The sequence below is a fragment of the Pelodiscus sinensis genome, chromosome 11 (assembly GCF_049634645.1).
Source record: "Pelodiscus sinensis isolate JC-2024 chromosome 11, ASM4963464v1, whole genome shotgun sequence".
In the NCBI taxonomy this organism is placed as follows: domain Eukaryota; kingdom Metazoa; phylum Chordata; order Testudines; family Trionychidae; genus Pelodiscus; species Pelodiscus sinensis.
The window spans coordinates 29,310,738-29,332,563 of record NC_134721.1 but is presented as its reverse complement, the minus strand read 5'-3'; the positions used below and the strand labels follow the sequence as shown (position 1 = coordinate 29,332,563).

Sequence of the window (21,826 nt, the reverse complement as noted above, 5' to 3'; positions counted from 1 at the left end):
CATGACTGGTAAGTCCTTTTCAATTTTTATGTAGCAATAGCTCTGAAAATCTATCTATGTAACTGTCAAAGCCACTCTTGTCAGATCTGAGGATATGTGAGTTTAAATTGTATCCACTCTTGTTGTGCATTTATCTCCACTTCTGGTCATTTATGTTCTTCCCCCTCAGACTGGGAACTTTTTTGGTGAGATCGAGGGGGCTGTGATGAACAAATTGCTAACAATGGGCTCCTTTAAAAGGTAAGAATTTTACAACCCTCTCTCTTAAAAAAAGGTTTGTATAAATAAAGTAAAATAAAACCAAGGTCAAATAAAACAAGCCTAAAGTTGACTGAGTGGCTGGATTCTGCTTATGTTCATGTTCCAGGTGATCTGAGTGTAATTTGATGCCACATGCATGGAGTATTACAAGTCTTGGAGACTTGGTCTACAATGAGTTTCCTGTTAACACAGTATAGCTTATTGACGTACGATACTGAAGACTCTGAGTCCAGTCCTGTTCCCACTGACTTCAGTGGGAGGAGAATTGGGCGCTATATACTGCAGTTTTTAAACAGATTTCTAAAGAAAGTCACAGAGGAAATAGAAAGCCATTTAACCTGCATTGAATCTGGAGGTTCTCTTCTTTAGAAAAGACAAACCAGAGAAGACAAAAGAGTCAGAGATAAAAAGGAAGTAGTTACTTCTCATTGATTTATTTTCACTCACATTTACCATCTCAGCCTTCCAAAATTGTCATGAAAATTGATGAGGCCAGGCAAAAATCTACTTACTGGGTCTTATCAACATCATAATGAAAAACAAATGCTTTTTAGGTGCCCATCAAAATAAATTATTCACTCCAAGGAAGCGGGCAAGTAGAATTTTGCAAGGACATATTAACCTTGTCTCCCTAAGTCAGTACTAGATTCTACCTGGTTTTACACAGCTCTGAATAGCCTCCCTCCATCCCTTCTCCCTTGGAACCAAGCCAATGTTCCCAATCCCTACTAACCAGTAAAACTGGCAAGCTGTACAGAGTGGGGAGAGGAGTATGCTGCACCCCTTAAAATGACTTGGGAATTTGTGGTTCCCTTGTGCACGAGTAAGCTCATTTTCTTAGGATATATTTGCACTGCAGACAGGAAGGATCATTGCAGCATGTGTTGACATACCCCAGCTAGGTCGATAAAAGTTAGCTCAAGTAACAGTAGCGCTGAAACTAAGTAGCAGGGATAGTGACTGCTTGAATCTGTACCTAGAGTTCTGGGCATGTGGAGCTAGCCCACACTGCTATTCATCCTGCTGCGGTGTCATAGCTGTTTGACTCAAGTTCGCTTTGATTTTAAAGCGAACTTGGTTTGTCTGTAGTAGCTGCAGTCACACCTACTGTAGTCATATTCTTAGAGGCAGTATGCTTCCTGTGCTCCTGTTAGGTTGTACGGTGATGCATCATGCACAATACAGGGTTATCCCAAAATGACAAGATCTAGCACTCACTGAATAGTCCCAAATCCTAGTTTTCTTCTGCTGGCAAAGGAAGTGTGATTTGTTTACTGTTATATTTTTAACAGTTGCTATCAAATGAAGTCAGTTAATTCCTATTTACAAAATGGGTTCTGGAACAGAAGGGCAAGAAGCAATCCATTTTATTTAATTCACACTAAAAATCGGCATTCAACCCAAAGGATAATGCTTCACCTCCATCCCTTTGCTTTTCTCCTACCAAGCAGAATATTGGCATTTTAAATAGGTGATCAACCCAAACTTCAGTGATGCGGAGTTCTATGCTTGACATAAATGAAGTGAAGGGCTCCATCTAGAGTACAACTATAGCCACCTTGGAACGACTAATTGGTTCATGTTTATCTATGAAGTAACTATAAAGGATGAAACCAATATCAAATGCACTAACTAAGGGTATCTCTTCACTTCATTCCTCTCTCTTGAGAGGAATGCAAATGCAGATACACAAAATTGCAAATGAAGCGGGGATTTAAATATCCCGTGCTTCATTTGCATAATCGCGTTATGGCACTATTTCGAAAATAGCGCTATTGTGAAGGAAAAAAAGTGTTATTTTGAGATGAAACCCTTCCCTCAAAATAACCCTTACTCCCGATTCATTTGTTGCCAGTGAATTTAAAAAATGGGTTAGACTCAAATGGGCATAATTGCAGTAAGGGGGCCACCTGCTCTGCCTGCGGGATAGCAGATAGCACAGTGTAGCAGAAAGTAAACTCACTTTCCTTGGGGTGTACAAGGCTTTAAAAAATAATCCTCCCACCAAAATGGAATGGAAACCTTTCTTGGGTTTGTAATGAACATTAATCAGACATGTGTTCCTTGTTAAAGGTTATTGTTTTCTCATTTTGCTTTTACCTTAATGTATTTTTATTTCAAATCCAGAGTGGGGGAGAAGCATGTAAGGGCTTGGAGGGCAATTCTTCATTCTGGGCACAGCATAGCATAGCATAGCAGTTGTCTTAAATATTATGTACATATTTCCTATTATTACAGTTATTATGGAGATCAGATTAGAGAGAAGGCTAACCTGTCACTATATTCTTTGGAGTTTTTCTCTGATGATTTCCAGAGCCATCCTCTTTTCCAATTTTCTGCGTATACGTTGTCTACTTTCCAGCAGTTGTGTGTGCTATAAAAACTGTCATCTGAGCTATTTGTGTTCCTCAGTGGTTTAGCTGGCAAAGTGCAGGTTTCCATGATGCCTGGACCTGCCCTGTAAAACACAAAAGGCCTGTATTGGCACCCCTGTGAAATGGGAGCCCTAAAGTTCCACTTGAACCTCGGTGCTGAGTGGCAGTACAGATTCCACCACTACTGATTCATGCTAATTATCACATTAAGGGCCCAATCCTGTAAAGGGATGAGATGACCTCTTGTGATATGCTGAGTTCCCTCAACTTCCACTCACTTCTGTTGGGATAAAGAGAGCACTCAGAACTTCTCATGATCACACTGGAAGAATTGGGCAAAGGGGTATTATTTCCCTAAGTCTAGGTTTATTTCATCCTGTAGCTGGGTATTTCCAACATCTATCCATTTGTTGGTTGGTTGTATTTTAACGTGAAACTTCAAGTGAAACTAAAAATTCTTTTTCTTAGTGCACTTTTCTTAGTGCACTTCTTAGTAGTGAATATTATGTTCAGGAAAATATACAGTCTTTTTCTTACACAAATTTTCTGTAATGTCATGGTCTGTTGATTAGTACGTCCTTCGTTATCAAATCATTGTCTACTATATATCCTGTATAATGCACAGTTCAGTATTAAAATACTGTTTAAATACATTATCAATTAAATAACGATGTACATATGAAAGGAACCTAATTGAGATCAATCCTAAAACTGCAGCTTCTATAGGTACTGAAACTATTATAATGAAAAACTGCTTCTCAATTAAAAAGATTTGCTATGAAACTCAATAAACTAGCTTTTGCAATAGTCACACCACACGGTTTGTATGGGAATAGTATGATAATTTGTTTGTTGAAAGAAAAATGTAGCATAGAACTCTAAAGAGAAAATAAAAGTCTACAGAAAAGGGATCCAAAAATTAATATGTTTATATAAAGGATGAACTGAGTAAAAATGGGAGAGAAAGCCAAAGATATAATCTACCAAAAATCCCCCCTAAATTCTTCAGTAGGATCTAAAAATAAGCAGGTTTTAAAGGCAAATATGACAGCAGTATCCTCTCCTCTTGACAGTTCTGTTTCCATCAGGCATTCTCCTGGCCCCTGCAGAAGGACATCTACTTCGGTATTTAATCATGTTATCAGGACCAAACTGGTGGACACCTGGATTCCAGCTTTCCCAGATGCTAAGGCTCACTCTAACAATTTCTTGTTGCTCTGAGAGCTCCTCTTGCTGCTCGCCTTCCTCTGCTTCTTTCATTTATCTTTCCTTATGTGCTTCCTAGTGAATAATGCATGCTCTCTGTGCTCTTAAAGTATGTTACATTCCAAGCCCCTTACCATTCTCTCTCTCTTTCGCACACACCCACACAAATATTCTCTCTCTTTTGATTGGTTTATAAATTAAGTTTAATGGAGTTCTCCAAACCTTAGACATGTTTTGCTTCCTGGACATAATACTAACTCTGCTATGAAATGGCGAAAGCTTTGCAAAGCAACATGCAAAATAGCAAAGCATTTTTGAGCCACATACTTGAAAAATAATTAGTAATAGTGGAACACAAGTAGGTCACCTCACTCCATTTCAGACATAAGTCTTCCAAAGAAGCATATTCACCTGTTCACCACAGGACGTTTTATAACATGGAACCTCTCTGACTGTGACGTTGACTGTTAATTACAGGAACTGGGAATCCTTTAGGGTACGTCTACACTACAGTGTTAATTCGAGTTAACTTAATTTGAAATAGTTAATTTGAATTAAGCTAATTTGAATTAACGCATCTACACACAAAACTTATTTCGAAATAGCATTTTGCTATTTTGAAATAGCACGTCCACACTGAGTGGACCCTGAACCGAAGTTCAGGCTAGCCAGAACCAATGTCGGCAGGGCATCAGGTTAGTACTTAGTGTGTGGGGCTGCTGCCTGAGGCTAACTGAGCTCCGTGCTTAAAGGGACCCTATCCCCACCCCGGACAGACAGTTCTCAGAGTTCCCCGCTTGCTTGTCTACCTCGATGAGACACCACAGCACTCGGCCACGTGGTGCCAGAGCTGCCCCTGGGCATGCCGGTGCGTCTCGTGGGGTCATTGCCATCAGCCCAGCTTCACTTGCTGCAGGCTGCCATCCAGGGAGTTCATCGGGGGGCTGTCAGGATCCAGGAGGCCCTGCGGGAGAGCGTCCACCCCGAGGAGCCCTCAGAGCCACCCCGGTCCTCCCCACCGGGAGCTTGTGCCTCATTCCTCCCTCACGTCCTTCCACTTACCCCTGCCTAGCTCCCCTTCCTGATGTCAAACAAAAGACATGTATGTTCAAAAATAGAACTGGGTTCATTGAACAAAACTGGGGGGGGGTGAACCTTTGGGGAGACTGGGAAAAGGAGGTGGGAGAGGGGAAGAGAGAGAGTGGGAGGGGGAGGGAGAAACCTTGGGGGAGGGAGCAGGAAGGGCAAAGCAAAGGGGAGGGGAAGCTCAGGGCCTCTCCAGAGTAGGGGAGGTCTCACCAGACCAACTTGATTTTAATGCAAACCTGCTCCTGGGTTCACATGTAGCCTTTGGTGGCCAGGCTGGCAGCTATCCTGCCATAGATGGCCGCATTCCTCTGTCTAGTGTGGAGATCATGGAAATTGGGGGCATCCCCCCCCCAAACCTGAATAAGGTCCATGATCTCCACCCTGGACCAGGAAGATGCCCACCTTCTCCAGCCCCTGTCAGGCTCCTGGGAGCTGGCAGAATGCTCCTGGGGAGTGGTGGAAGGCTGGCTGCCAGTGGCTTGCTGGCTCATGTTTTGGGGCCACTGGGTCAGGGGCCCCGGTGGCCACTGCTGGCTCTGGGCTGGCAGGCTTGGAGCTGGCACAGGCACAGTGGCCAGGGTCTACCCCTTTAATGGCTCCAGGCCTGGAGGAGAGGAGAGTAAGTTTTCCTGGTTGTGCCCAGAGTGGCCACCAGGGCTCCCTGAGTAGGGCTACAGATCCCCTATTTCAAATTAAGTGTCTACACAGCACTTAATTCGAAATAGCTATTTCTAATTTGGCGTTACTACTCGTAGAATAAGTTTACCAAATTCAAATTAAGCGCTCTGCTATTTCGAATTAATCTCAAAATAGCGGTTTGCATGTATAGATGCTATTAAAGTTAATTCAAAATAATGGCTGTTATTTCAAATTAACTTTGCAGTATAGACATACCCGTAGAGAATGTGTTAAAAGATAAATGTTATATTTGGAAGTCTTGTTTTCTTTAATTTAGTTTTTAGCTTCCCACTGAATAAATTGATTGATGGATTGATTTGGTAAAGACCTTTTTAAGCAGCAATTTTTGTATCAGCACTTTGGAAGAGACTAGTGATGTGGGCAAAGAGGCAGTCAGAGGAGTTGAATGCAGCTGTTTTCACCTGTACAAATGTTTTCTTGGTCCAGAGAAAAATAGTCCTTTTTACTGATATATTTAATTGCTGCAATCTCCAGCACTGCAATATTCTGCTCCCAATGAGCATGTCAATGAAAATCTCAGATTGAATTTGGACAGGATCAGACTCTACATATACCCTAAAAGTATGTCTTAAAATACGACAAAATTAATGCAGTGAGGTGCACAGTTGAGGGCAGGGAGGGTTTTTGTTTTGTTAACAAAAATCCCTTGCAGAAGAGGCCTCATTCCTAATCAGCACATGTTCACTAGGCATTAAAGATAGATCAGTTTCCGTGTCTTACCTAATGATGTTGCCAGAAAGAGCAACCCTGCTCTAACTGTTTGAATTTGTATTTCATGACCTGTGCTCCTGTCACTTTTTCATGGCTCTGGGGCATGCTCTCTGCCTTTCCAACACAACAGCTAAGATTCGCTGGCTCATAACTGAATTTGAGCATGGTTTAGACTTCAACTCGGAGTGAATTTTACTACCACTTTCATCCAGTATGTTAAGATATTCAGGAATATCTTTACCCAAATATAAGGCCCCAACCATGTGGGCTGAGTAAAAGAGTCCTTGTTCTGCATGCTATAAATAAATGTTGAGTTGTAGCCTTTGTAAATGTTATGCTTTGCAGCATCTTGGCAATTAGAAGCAGTTAAAAGCTAGTTCAACTCTTCTCCTACGGCACAGCCAAAGACATGTGCTGACAACTTATTTTTGTCAAAGGCATAATTTATTTTCATTTTAAATGAATTTAGTAGTGATGAAAGGTGCTGGATTGACAAGGCTGGAGACTATAATAATCAGTTTGTCTGTCCTTACACTGTCCTGCCAGTGACATATAGGGCCACCTGTAGATATGAGAGGATGGTTCACTTTCCATACTCATTAAATCCTGGCCCTTCTGCTGAGAATTCCAGGTAGAATGCCAACTGTGTTTGAGGAAGTGGACATTTGTCCATTAGTATGGGATTGAGACCCACCAATTGATTTCAGATAGGCCACTGATTCAGTCACTGTCTATCTTGTTCAGTCACTGTCTATCTTGGTGGGATTTCAACTTGCAGCCTAGAGGTTGAATTGCATGTCCCCACCTGAGTGAGTCAGTCCCCTAACTGTAATAATTTCAGAACATTTTTTTACGATGTATGGTGCACGTTTCATCATATGGCTGAAAAATAATTTGTTGAAAAGTACCATAGTATTGTCCACTGACCCTTGGGAATCTGAGTATGCAGTACATGCATTCATTATGGGATTTTGATATTAAAAGGAGCCTTGGAGCCACAAGTATTAAGCTAAAAGACAACTCAGGGTCAGAATTTTTTTTTTTGGTTTGCTAAATTTGGAAGATGATTATGTTAATTATTCACTTTGGTACAGAGCTACTTTCATTGACAATTTCCCTGCTTCCCTTTGTTGCCCTTTCTCCTTTCTTACAGAATCGGGACTTGCACAACTTACAAGACACAGCATATTAAACTTGTTATTCATATAAATTCATATAAATTCTATATATCACAAAAATATCTTTGCTACTATAGTTATACATAAGACTATTTGACATTCATAAGTAGAAATAAAAAACATGCCGAAGATCTAGCATAAAGTAATTCTGTACATTTGTTAGTATAACCTGTGTTGCAGAATGTGATAGCATGTATATCCCCTGCACTGGTTCTGAAGTGGTTAAAGGACAGATCTGGGCCCTGAAAAACAACCTAGCCACACCTGCAAAGATGGAGATGGATCTTCAAAGGAAGCCAGACCACTCAGAAAGAGGCTGACAACGTAGAGAGAAAAACACACCATGGGAGGTCCTAAGAAGGGATTCTGCTGCAGCTCTTCTAGGAAAAGGGGAGCCTATCTGGTAGGCCTATACAGCTGAATGGTGCAGTTGATAGCTTTTCTTCAGCACCTGTTGCTACAGATGGCAAAGCCTGAACTATAGAATGGGGGAGGGAAGGTAGGACAAGGCCCAGAGAGGGCAACTGTATGGCACTCTTAGGTATCTGGCCTTCGGGTGATCCTCCCTGGGCCCTGGATGCAGGCCTGTAGAGGGAAGGATCTAGGCTCCCCTCCCAAGCACTCTCTGCATGAAGGAGAAACTTACTCCCTAACCATGAGGTGATGCTTCCATCACGTGTCAACCATGACTACTTGGTGGAGAATGTGAGCATTCATTCTTGGTTTGCTGTAAGACCTGAAGGAGGAGAAGAACTAGAAGGGAAGAAAAAAAAAAGAGGTGGAGAGGAAAAAGAAAAATGATCCTCAAAAAATGTTTTGAAGTAGCCGATGGACTTCCAACATGATAACAGCAGCAGAACCAAGTATTCCAACATATGACAATAACAGCAATAATTAACAATAACAGCTAATCCAGGAACAGATGACACAACAGCAAGAAGAGCAACAAAGCTTGCTTCAATAGGTGATGGCAATTTTACAACCTCAGGGATCAAGCACAAACATGGAAGCTTGTATCTTGAGCCCCACCACAGTTACAAATCTTCTGTAGGGAAAACAGGGCCAGAAGTTGACTCCAAAGCTTTCTGAGTCACATTCAAGAGGGTCTTCACAATAGCTTGATGGCATCTGAATATAGGGCTACTTTGCTGTCACAGTATCGTACTAGACCTGCTGTATGCAGAAACCTTGAAGCCACAGAAGCCCAAGACTATACAAAGATATCAAGACAGCCATCTAAGACTCCTTCACTATCATGGCAGAAACTCATCAATGGTGCTTCTGTTAGGAAAGATGTCCCTCAGGGACTCCGTCATGAACAGTGACCAAGAGCCTTAAGGAACACTGTTGGCAGTGACTCCTGCCCTACAAATGGACAGGAGGACAAGTGGCTGAACAAGTGGTATTGGAAAAATGTATGCATGGGTGAGAGTGGGTGCTACAACATTGGCCTGAGATATTGGCTGAAATTTTTCTTAGTATCTGCAGGCCTGACAGTGAGCTACTGAAGGCCAAAGATGCTCATCCTGCTGGAGCAATGATGACAGATCTTCAGGACTGCTGAGGGGGGCAACCATTGGGGAACTGTATGCCAGGTCTGCACCACTCTTCCCCCCTTCCCCCCAGCCTATCCATGGCTACAACAAAGCCCTGGAAGACTGTTTCCAATGGGAGGAAATGGTGAGAGGAGGGACTAGTTCTGAAGAAAGACCCACCACAAGAATCCCATCTCACCTGTGCAGTCAGAGTTCTTAAAAAAAATCCTCTCCATTTGGATTTGCTTTTTTGTGCTGGCAGCAGGTAATTTCTGCTGTGATTGCACCTTCGTATGAACATCAAACACTGGGCTAGAAAAAAAAGAGACTGGGCCAGGAATCTTATCCCTGTGTGCATCAACGGTGTTGAGGTTGCATCCCTAATAGAGGGGGTGCAGCCAAATGTTGGTCTGAGAGTTAAGAGGACCCAGAAATAACCTGGGAGAAGCCATCTGCCTCTAGTGTATGCATAGCAATATAGGCCTATATCCTACAAGGGAGGCACAGCTCACTATAGGAAGTCACATAGGAATGGTACAGGCAAGCATGGCACTGACACTGGCCTACCTAGTGATTTTGGGCCAGGACGGGGGATGTTGGGGAGAAATCATAAAATTGTAGTGCGACAGAACTCTAAAGGGGAATAATAGCTTCAAGGGTAGGATCCCCAAACAACAGAAAGATAATAGGGATCAGAGAGAAAAGAGGATCCCTTAAATTGTTAAATATTTAATTTAACCAGATTTTTTACTCAACTGCAAGTACATCGTTAAGAGCAATACTTGAATTTTATGATATCAGGAAACTGACTATAAAAAGGTTTCACCAAAATGGATTTGTCCCCCAAGTTTATCTAAAACAGAGATGCACCTTTAGCTGTTGACAATTTATTTTCCATTAATTAATATAGTCTGTGTCTGTCGCATATCAGATTTTGAAAGCAACTGTTCTATGGACTTCAGTGATGATGATAAAGTATGGAAATGTGGGCAGTTAACAGCACAGTGATGTCATAAAGACTCAGGCATGTTATCTCTGGCAAGAATAAACTACTGATGCTAAGAACACATCAGGCTTGGGTTGGGAAAAATAGATGGTCTTAAATTTAGATCAGAGGGAAAGCTGGCAATTATCATGTTCTTTAACTATGAGCAGCTGAACAGGATACATGTAGCCACAAACTTTTCAAACAGCAACACAATCACTTCAAATAGGGAAATAATAGACGTCTTTCTTTTTGCAACATTTCGTTAAATCTGTCTAAATATCAAGGGAAAGAATTATTTTATAACATCTTAGAATCACATTAGCATTAAAATAATGCTATAAGATATGAACTCTACACAGAAGCATTACAGAATCTTGGACCATGACTTTGGCTATTCATACTATAGTAGTGTTTGCAAGTAATAGCACTAGAAGTCTTCCGCCACTTTGAAGTGCAGAAAATCTTAGAGCTCTAACATGTTCTCAAGAATAAAAGTGAGCTGGCATTTGAATTTGTGAATGCTGTTGAATGCCTTTGTATTGAACTTTAATATCTGTTTATACTAACATTGAACAAAAATCCTGAATTATTTTAACATGTCACAGTGTTCAAATTTCATTCTAAAATGGGCATTGTCCTGTGGCCATTCACATTTCCTGCAATCTTCACATTGACTTTTGTTGGTATAGAATCATATCTTATAAGGATGTCTGCAGTCATACTTTTGCTTATGTGATCTGCACATTTTTTGTTGATGTTGTCTTTGGAAAGATGCAGGTTTTCAGTAGCTCTGAAATAGACCCTTTGAAAAGCAGCATAACACTTAACATAATGTATGGCAGGATTTAATAGTCATTGTTAAATAGCACATACTGTAACAACATCAATACTTCCTTCGCAAAAGCAGAATTTATTCCAGGCCTTTATTGGAAAATCTGTGTCTGTCGTGCAGCTTTCCTTAAGAGTGGTTCAATTTTTTTTCCACCTGGATACGTTGTTTCTGTTTTGTAAGTGACTTTCCTATACTTTCCGTCTATAACCGGAATCTTCTCTCAGGAAATACTTTGATATATTTAGAAAAAACTATAAACACATTGCAATATCATGCACATATGGATTTGTGGAGCTCCAGCCCAGAAATAGCAATTTTGCTATATACTCACCATGATTTTTAAATTTTCTGTTATAATTTTCTCTGTGTGCCTTAAAGATAAGACTTCATGCTTTTCAGTAAAGTAAAATTTGAATTTAACTGCATGTTTTAACTGAGGTGTTATAAACAGTAAGAGCAACCTTAAATTATTCCAAAATAGTACAAGCCTCAAGAATGAGCCTATATAACCAAGGTTTATACAGTTAAATTTTGTATTTAAAATTTACTTTAGTTTCAATTCATATTACAATCTTTTATTAATCTTCATCAATGAAAGTTTAGTAAAGAAACTACACACAAAATTTCATTTACACAATCATAATATTTACAAGTGTTGATATTAATAAGAAACTTTTCAAGACATCTGCCAATATTTAAAACTGGAGTCTGAATTATAATTATAACAGATGTTTTTAAGTGGTACCTAATTAATATAATTCCATTAAAACTTTTATGCAGGATAAAGCAATCTGCAGATTAACAGATCTCTTATATCATCTACTACCAGCTTCATCTGCTATGATTGCCCTTTTCATGTATCATGTTTGCAGTACTCTTATTCATTATATTCAAATATACCATGAAAGGACTGAAAATTGAACACTACTTTGCTCCATAAGAACAGATAATGGGGATGGGAGAATGTGGGCATTTAAACTCAGTAGACCTCTTTGGCTATTCTGCTTAGAACAAATAAATCTTGTAAGCAGCTCTTCTCTGTGTGCTTACCACATGCTCATACCAGTGGGGTGGATAAGAGCAGTGCAGTTCTTAGATACAGAGCAGTGACACACAGGAGATGGAGAGACTTGGAAAGTATAACAAGTTCATTATCAGGGTCTGCATTCTGACCATGGCTAGCGGGGAGGAGGGGGAAAGCTGGAAGAAGTGGTGTATTTCTGCATGCCACAAGGGCAGCACAACTTACACCATGTACTGCTCTGTTTGTCTTGGCAGATCTGTGTGCGCGGATCTGGCTGTGGGCGTGATTCTGCCAAATATGGTCAGTGTTTAACCTACACCCATGTATAGGGTATGCATTTTGTCTACCATTTGCCTCCTTCTGCTAGGTCAGTACTGCCCTGGCTTCCTTGCCATTTACTGGACATAAGAATTAGCAAGTGAGATAGTGTAACGTAACACATACCAAATGTTTAGCTGAAACTGCAGGATCCAAACCACCAAGTCAAAAAATTTATCTGACAGAAAGAAATATACCATGCAACTAATATTTAATATTTAGATGATTCTTTAAACCCTTGTAATGACAGCTCTGGTCACACATTTAGATTAACCCAACTATATATAGCATAACAACATGGACTGCAACATTTTGTACTTTAGATTGCAAACACTTCATGTAGATGGCACAGAATGCCTCCTAGTGACCTTAAAAGCATGTCATTAACTGACTCTTTGGCTTTGACATGTCTCTGTGGCATCCTTTCCATGGCCTAATCCCAGAGTGTCACATGCTTTTAATTTCACTCAGAGGCATGCCAAATGTTACACAACACTGCAGTCCCCTTTCACGCTTTTATAAGCATTCACATCCACTTTTGTTCTCTTGTACTTCTGATGATGAAACCGTTAAGTGAATGTTTAATTTATATTAATAAATTTTGTTAATTTGTACTTGTAATGTCTTATTAAATGAAGATTAAAAGCAATATTTCATCTGACAGATGTTAAAAGCGATCTATGTGGATGGGTGTAATTGATTCATTGGACGCAGTTTTACAGGAATTGTCACAATTCCACACGTCTCTGAATGCTGTACTTCACATTCATTTCTCAGTTATGTAAAAAATGGGCACAATAACGAATAGACAGGGAGCTTCCTATTGACTATGCATCTGAGGAGGTTTCTATCAGTTGTTTATTACAGCAAGTACTATACTTTTTGAATATTTTGCGTTCCTAAAAAGTAGCACAGTTGCACTCAAGCTGGTTGAAACATCAAAATAGATCGCATACTGAATTTCAACCTCCCACTTCTTAGGAAGCCACAACCCTTGGTGGGGATAAGTGATACATGGGCTCTCTAGGTGTGAGGAAATGTCTGCCTTCACTTTTCAGGGCGCAAGAGTACTGTGGCACAAGTAGCCCCTCAAATGCATAGGTTATTTTCCCTTCTGGACCTAATGTGAAGATCTCAGTTCAGAATGAAAATCTAATTGTTTACACATTGTGTTCAATGTACAGTCTCCTTTCTCTTGCATTGTGTATCGCACCATCTGTTATACTGTATGTGTACCCTTCCCTATTTTCTCTTCTTCCCACTATGCCGTCGTTTTGTCCCACAGCCTGATAAAAAAAAATCCTTAAGGTTTTATAGTGTTTCTTGCCTTTATACTCCTTTGTCTGGAATGTATTTTAATGACCCTGCTTCCCTCTTCCCCCTTTTAAATTTTATTTTGCTGCCTACTTTGTGGGCAGGCCCTGTTGTATTTCACCATTTGATTCCGGTGTGTTTTCTTCTTCTAGTCAAGCAGTTTTCTGTTCTTCTCTGTAGAATTACACTTTATGACTACCAGGCCATGTGTAGAACAAACAAAGAGAGTAGCGACAGTGCCCATAGCTTACTGGACGTAAGTATAGTTAACATTATGAGCACCCTTCCATAAAATCACCAAGAAAATTGTTGCAAATATATCATGTAATATTTTGATTGCAGATATCACAAGTCTATTATCGCTATCTGGAACTATTAAAGTTCTTACATTTATCGTACCATTCCACCCCATATGAACGATGGTTCTGTATTAAAAAATTCACTGTTAAGTATATGTAGGATCAAACCTTTATATGGTAGCTTTTTCCACTAGCACCACTAATGCTAAGGGTCTGTCAGTATGTTATTTGTGCCATTATGAACACCTACTCTCATAACTTCCTAAATTAACTATAAATGTTTGCTTTAGGCAAAGATCTGGATGTTTAAAATATATAATTTGTTAAAAAGGGGTTTGGGAGGTTTTAATTATAGGGTGGTTGGTTTTGTTAAAGCCTGCAAGTTAGTGTTTTCTGCACCTTGTTTTGCACTTCTGCAGTAAACTGAACAACAGATTGATTTTTCTGAAGTGGAATTCCACTGACCACTCTAACCATGTTCCTGTAACTAGTTCTGCATACAGACTCCTGTGCCTTTGAGAAGCTGAGCAGTCAAATGCTCCATTGGAGCAGATCCCTAGTCATTGAAGGATCAGAGTAGCAATTAATAATTTTAGGGTGCTTTATAATACAAACTATTCATATTAAATCAGATGTAAATAGTTAAATTATCTATTTTATATTACAAAATTGTTTTAATTAAATTTGTTAGTATTTAGCATGAAAAAACCATATATAAGGGCTGCCACAAAATAATTCCCAAACTGAAGGGACCTATTCACTGATTTCATGAATTCTAGAAAAAGTTATTGCACAGGTTTTTTTTAGATTTTACTGAGTACAGATACACATGCTAAACCTAATAGTTCTGTCTGCATAATTTCTTAAATTGCTGAGTAAATATATAATATTATGGTAATTTTGCAATATCAGTATATAACTTTTATGGCTTCTTGAATAGACATGCCCATTTTACAACATTTTCATTTTTGTATTTGTATGATCCCACATATTTTTAAATACCTGAAGATATGGAATTACCCTACACATCAGCCTACAACATTTCTAAGCAATGTCCTGACCTTAGAAACACTTATTATCATATTAGGAATATATAGCGCTATATAAATTAGTGTTTTCAGAATCAAGTTGTAAACTGTCTGCTAAATGCTATAACGTGTTTTGACTCAGATTGGCAAGAAAGATGTAAAAATCTCTTTAAAGTAATAGTAATAGGGAAACATCAAAAATATTTGGGGGCGGGGGGAGGATGTGAGAGGTCAGTTCAGTCTGGATCAGCATGCCAGAATGTGGAGTTATACTGTTTCTCTTTGGTATGCAAAAATTATGTCTCAAAAGCAGGCCTTTTTACAAGACATATTCATTACTCCCTATTTCTGGTCACACTGGGCATATTGGAAGAAAATCCTTTCTTGGAAAATTGTGCCATATACTAAGACATGTGGTGAACATTTTCTATCAAATATAGCCATTTTTTTTTGGACTCTCAGAAGGGATTTGCATCAGTTACGCTTTAAAGGATGGGCAAAGCTTATTTTGTCACTGCTGAAGTGGTAATTGCTATGATTGTAATAAAAGCATAAATACAATTTATACTGAAAAATTAGGGCTGTATTTTTAAAAGCAGCATATTCGTGTCTTGGCCTACAGCTTTGCACATATGACTCTTATTTTATTAGGCACCTTACAGTACAATTCGCACATAAACATACAGTTCATGTTCAGATATGTGCTAAATTCCTACCTACGAATTACATGTGGGCAGTTTCAAGTCCAGGCAAGACCAGTCTTGAGGCCTTTTTGAAAGTTTAGGGCTGTATAGTCTAAATAGTGTAGAAGCAGAACACTAGTATTACAATATGCACAAGTCTTAAAGAGACAGTGTTCCACCACATAATTCCCTAAAAGGAGCGACTCTACAAAACAGGAGTGGGAGCACAGTCAGGATTTATAGAATACACCTATAGACCATAGAATCAAAATAATAATGGTTAGAAATGGACAAGAAACATATAGATCACCTAGTCTATCTCTCTGACAATGTGGAATTATTCCTACAGTAAATTTAGTTGTTTTAAAAGTCTCACGTGATGAGATTTCTGGCCCTTCCCTTAGGGGGCTATTTCTTCCACAGCCAAATAGATCTCATAATAAAGATTTTTTTCCTGGTTTTCAGATTAATTTTGCTTTATTTTAATTTCACCCACTAACTTTAAATGATACCTTAATGAGCCACACTAATAAAGAAATATTACAAGGAGACCTATACAAGAATAAGGGCCACCCAGATGGATCCCTTTGCAAAATCATAACATTAAAGTATTCCTCTTCCTCTTTCGTGCTAGCATCTTTCAGATGCATCAGCAGTCGGTATAGCTGTGTTTTTTTTAAATGTCAGAACAAGTTTTCGATCAGAAAATGCAGTTCAGTTAAATCAAAGATTTCATGGAAATGCGTCAATTGCTATGAAATTTTCAAAAGGAAAATATCTAAATGAATAACTTTGCCTTTCTGGTTTCATTTTCACTATATAGAAAAATTCCAATAGCATCAAAATATCTGAATTCAGAACTTTTAAAATAATGTTCTGGTAATATTGGAACATTTCAATTCATGTATTTATTTTATATTAAAATACTGAATTTTGTGATTCAACATTATAGAAAAAATATCATTTTTTTCAGAATAAAATATTTTCAGATTATTTGGGGGGTAAGAGAGAAGCTATGGAATCAAACAATTCTTGAAATGTCTGAATTTCCCACTGAATGGAAATTTTATTTTCTGACTAGATCTGGTAGAGAGTTATCATATCCCCTTTAGTCATCACTTATCTATTTAGTTCATTTTTTCCAATAAATCAGTCCACAGTTCAAGATCATGTTGATGTCAGGTTATTTTTAAAGTCCTTGCTAGTTCTGCATCACTTCAGTAGCTCATTCTAGCAATGACGGCAGATACACTATACTGCAGTTGACCAGCCATGTGTCAAAACCCCCTCTGTAGTCTCTGAAAGCTTCAGTTGGGAAGTTACTGCTGCTCAAAGCTGCAATAAGTCATATAAATTGTATCTTAAATTCCCCTTCCCTGAGAGAGGAAATGCTGTATATAGCATCCTCTGTATGATTAGGGTTGTTCTGTTTCTCTCTGCACAGCATATGCCTAGGGGAGAACATAACCCCAAGCTCTTAAAAAATGGCATTGTTTAGTTAAACATCCTCCTCACTTGCCAGAAATCAGAAATAAAACAGTTTAAGATGACATTCCATTCTTTTTCCATTGTGCGTAGGTATTCCAGATGTTACTCCAATGGGAACCTTAATATGGTGCTGATTCAGCAAGGTTCTTAAGCATATGCATGACTTCAAGCATCCAAGTATTTTCATTATAGTCAATGGGACTACATATATTCTCAAAGTTATGCACATGCTAAATACCTTGATACTCTAGCATTTCAAAGAGGAACTCAAAACATCTAAGAGTACTGAAAGATTTGTGCACAAATATATGAGAGGATAGTCTTCTGTATTTCAAATTTTGGGAAGCTAACTATTCTGCATGGAAAAAACTAGTAGTTCTTTAGCACACGGGGTATGTCAACAAAGCAGTGTTATTTCGGAATAGCTAATATTATTCCAAAATAACATAGTCTGGGTCTACACCAAAAGCAATTATTTCAACGGAATGTCAAAGTCATGTTGAGCTGGAGAACTTCTTACTCTGACTCCTGTAACCCTCATTTTATGAGGAGAAAGGGAAATTGGAGGAAGAGTGGCCTTTCTTGGATTTCCTGCTGTGTACACAGTGCCAAAAGCTGAAATAAGCTATTGCGATTTAAGCTATGCAATTGACTGACCTAGCTCAAGGTGCATAGCTTATTTCGGCTTCAGCCCTGCTGTGTAGACATGCCCTCAGAAGCTAACAAATATATATATCATCAGCTTTTCTGGGCAAAACCCACTTCCTCAGTTAATCTGAGTGGGTATTGCTCACAAATACTCATGATACTACATATACAGAGAGAGACACACAGAAAGAATGTCTCTAGGGTGCTCAAGGACTACTCGATTTTTTTAGAAGTTACAGATTAATACAGCTACCCCTCTGAGACTTTTATTCTGCATTACCGTAAAATGAATATTTTTATTATTATTTTATGTCAAATATTGAAAATGTATAAAACATGATAAACCATGATTACAAAGTATCAATTTACTTAATTCAAAATAATTTAAGTATTAGCTTAATTTATTTCCCACAAAATATAGGAAAATAATAAATATTTTAACACTCTATATATTCCCTAGTGCTGAGCTTTCAGAAAGGCACAGATGACTTCACATAGCGAAAGTAAATTCAAGCTGTGTCAGTTTTCCTACCACAATTACAATGAAGGGCTATGAGGTGAGGAATCAAGATTTAAGTTGTGAAGGCAACTCAGTGAATTACAGTTTGAAAACACTTAAGCAGTCTATCAGTACTACTCCCCCCATATTAGCCTAGGAAATAGTAGCCCCTAGAGGTAAAATATTTAAGTATCATTTGCAGAAGTTCCTTGTTTCTCAATGATAACTCTTGCATTGGATCATGTTTGTTTTACTTGTAAAGCACATTTCATGACAGCGTAGTTTGAATGTTTTAAAATGTTGCCATTGAGATACAGTATCTTACTTTTTAATCTCCTAGATAAAGTTCTGCTACTTTTCGACATGATACCCATATGTTTCAAATATTATTGTCTTTATATAAAGCCTTCAGTTAAGGGACAAATACTATATGCTTTACCTTTTTATTAAATAAGTTGCTTCTCTCCAGCCTTATAATGCCTTCTTTGCTGCAGTAAAATGGATAATGACTGAACTTGTCGTGTAAGTAAATTTTGTCAAGAATTCAAAGAATATTTATACTTTGTACTATATACTGAATTTTTAAAATTATTAATTCAATAACATTTTTTCTTTAGTATTAAATTTCTTACATAAGTCTTACAACATTTATAAATAATTTCAACTTTTAAAAAGTTATTCATGGTTGTCACTTATATCCTTATGTCTTTGCTTAGCAGTCTAACAGCTTGCAGTACGCAAATCAAATTTATTATTGTGGTTACTGTTAAATTTAACATGAATGTCTGGCTGGTTTTAGTGCTGCTTGGGTGGGCTGTAGTCAAGAGAACAAACTGTCTTAGTGATTCATTGTGTTATTTCATGATTTCATAAAATATTCTATAAATTGGATCTCTTCAAACGTATGCCAGTCAAGGTGTGTTCGTCACATGTTATTTAATTATTGACTTTATCTAATTGCCACAATTAAATGAGCATAGAGGATGCAAAAGAGGGCATGATTTTTGAGAGAAATTGCACCTATTGCCTAAAAAAAACCATGAGAAAGAATCCCACAAAAGAAAGGAGAATTTTAAAATATCTAGTCACTTAGTATATCCTAACCTGTGTATTTTATTATTATACTTTTCAGACAGCTCAAATGCAGCATTAATTTAATTTTGCCATAAATAGGAAGCAATCTTTTCTCATAATGTTTTTGTTTTAATTGAAAAATACGAGCTTTTGTAAAAGACAGCTTGAAGTACTATCTTGGGAGTTCTAATTAAATGGCAGGTAGCATTCTGCAGAATTGAATCTTAAATGCATCTCTCCAAGTAAATATCAGAAAAAAATTATTTTACAAATTAAATTTTGTTGCTGGTTGTAACAATATTAAAAAAAATGCAATAATCCCATTTCTCCCCTTTTGAATTTTTTAATTCATAGTCTTTTGTCCATTAAAGTTAGCTTTGCATTTTGGATTCATATTAATTACATTTATAATAAAAGCTGATACATTTCAGTTGACTTTTTAATAGTAGACATACAGTGTATTTTCATGGGGTTGTGTATTTTCTCTCTCTCTTAACAAACAAAAACTAGTTAACCACCTGTTAATCAAGTCTGTTCTCAACAAAAAGTAAAATATTTTATTATTTATGATCCTGGAATAAGTATAAGAAAGTATTTCATTTGTATTTCTGTGTCATGGCCAGGAAAGTTCTTACCATATGGCTTTTTACTAGAAAATCAAAATATTCTCTATGGTGAAGAATACCTATAAATAATGGTCAACTGTAAAATTGCTGTAGCTACCATGAATGGGCAATATTAATGAGCTTTCCCATGTAAAAGCTCTTGATTATAAAATAATATACCTACAATATCTTGATAGTGTTAATTTCAGAATAAATTTTCACTGGCAAGATAAAGGCTAATGAAAATATAACAATAGCAAAAGATAACTCAGGGGTTATGCTAGCAGCTTGAACTTCAGTTTCTTGTTTATTTTTGTTTGAAATAGGATTAATGGCATTACAGTACTGACAGTTTAAAGATGGAAAAAAGATCTAATATTTTGAAAATTCTTTGTGTAATAATATGAAACACTTTGATAATTTCTTTAGGTTCCTGGTGGAATTTAATTTGTGCAGTTGGTGGCACTCAGATTTAACAGCAAAAGGTACGTGTAAATTGTGATTATGGCCCTAATATAAACATTCTAGATTTGCTTTCACTTTTAGTATTAAAAAATACTTGCGGTGTTTTATAAAATCTATTAATATTGCTAATAGTAAATATTGTCTGTCATGTCAATATTATATTTTTTCAGCCCTTGGGATAGTTTGGAATTCAGTTATTTTATATATGCCTATGTATATTTTAAAGCTGCAGTGAAATTATAGCATATTAGCATAAATGCAACATTTAAAATGCAGGTGACATGTAAATAACATTGAAGATGATTTTATGGAAATGATTGTTAACAGAAAACTGAATACAGCGAAACAAAATGAATTTTCCTGTTCTATATTTTTGCTATTCTACATTCAAAAACAAAAAAAAAATTCCTGCTTCAAGCATCATCATTAGTCTCATTCTGTTTATAGCACATATTGTATAAAGCTGGTAAAAAATTCTGATTGAATGTTTTTTCTGTTGGAAAATACTATTTAATCAAAATTAAGACATTGTGTGGGAATATGTCAGTTTGACAATTTCATGTAGGAGGAAGAAGCATTTTGATAAGGTCTAAATATTCTATTTTGACCTTGTCAGAACAGAGTGCTTTGATTTTTTGCTGTTTCAAAGTGATTTTATCTTAAATTTTAGTTTATTTTTGAAATTAATAGACTATGAAACTGTTAACAAAGTTGAAGCAAATGTTGAGATTTTATGGATCCAGAAATTTAAAAAAAAATCATCATTTGTGTTTCATGGGAACTTGCCATTTATCATCTTCTTAGTCGAAATGAAAACAGATTTCAGAATCTCAGAATTTCCTGCAGAAATGAAAATTCCAAATATTGATCTACACGTATTTTTAAATGATTTTTGATACTTTAGAATTACTCTGTAATTAGTAAAAATTACTCTGTAATTAGTAAAAATAATGTTATTAAACTGCTTATTGCAATCAGTAATTTTTGTCACTATACCACTTAAAAACATTCTCTATTCTAAGCACAATTTAAGACAGGGAGTGCACATGTACCCTTAAGTTTTCATTCACCTTTTGCATTTCCTTGATCTTGGCTTGACTCTGTTGTCCTCCCTTCCTAATATCCAGGAGCCTAGAGGTTCAGGCACTCACCTAGGATGAGGGAAGACTTGGGTGACCTTCCCTCATCCTAGGAGATGTATGCCCTTTCCATCAGACTATAGCGTATTCTGTCGTGAATCTCTCTCAGTCCCACCTATTGAAGCTGTTCCATTTTGTATAAATAATTAAATCGTCATTAGCACAGGCATGTCATCTTGAATTATTCTAGCTGGGTGGCCTAATCACCAGACCAAAGTGCTTCACTTTCTCTGGCCCAATAACTAATCAAGCATTTTATATGAAATTGAACAGCTTCAGCATGTGACCCTGGAAGACCCAGGTTACCCTATAGCTTGGTGGTAAAGGTGCTTCCCTAGAAGCAGGAAGACCTGAATTCAAGTAGTAGC

At 37.6% G+C, this 21,826-nt stretch overlaps 1 protein-coding gene and 1 long non-coding RNA gene across 4 annotated transcripts in view; one reads left to right on the top strand and one right to left on the bottom strand.

Moving 5' to 3' along the window:
* The window catches only part of CACNA2D3 (calcium voltage-gated channel auxiliary subunit alpha2delta 3), a 755,257-nt gene that overhangs the window by 697,311 nt on the left and 36,120 nt on the right, over positions 1-21,826 (top strand). The window contains exons 31-35 of one of the 3 annotated variants that reach the window (XR_001368709.3): positions 170-240; positions 12,153-12,198; positions 13,711-13,786; positions 18,645-18,697; positions 20,284-20,339. Coding sequence is in view for 2 of the 3 variants with exons in the window: in XM_075938900.1 (XP_075795015.1) it covers positions 170-240; positions 13,711-13,786; positions 18,645-18,697; positions 20,284-20,339 (256 nt within the window). In the remaining variant the exon portion in view is untranslated. The other 2 variants (XM_075938900.1, XM_075938901.1) reach the window with 2 other exon arrangements.
* The window catches only part of LOC142830934 (uncharacterized), a 48,003-nt gene that overhangs the window by 19,825 nt on the left and 6,352 nt on the right, over positions 1-21,826 (bottom strand). The window lies entirely within an intron of this gene.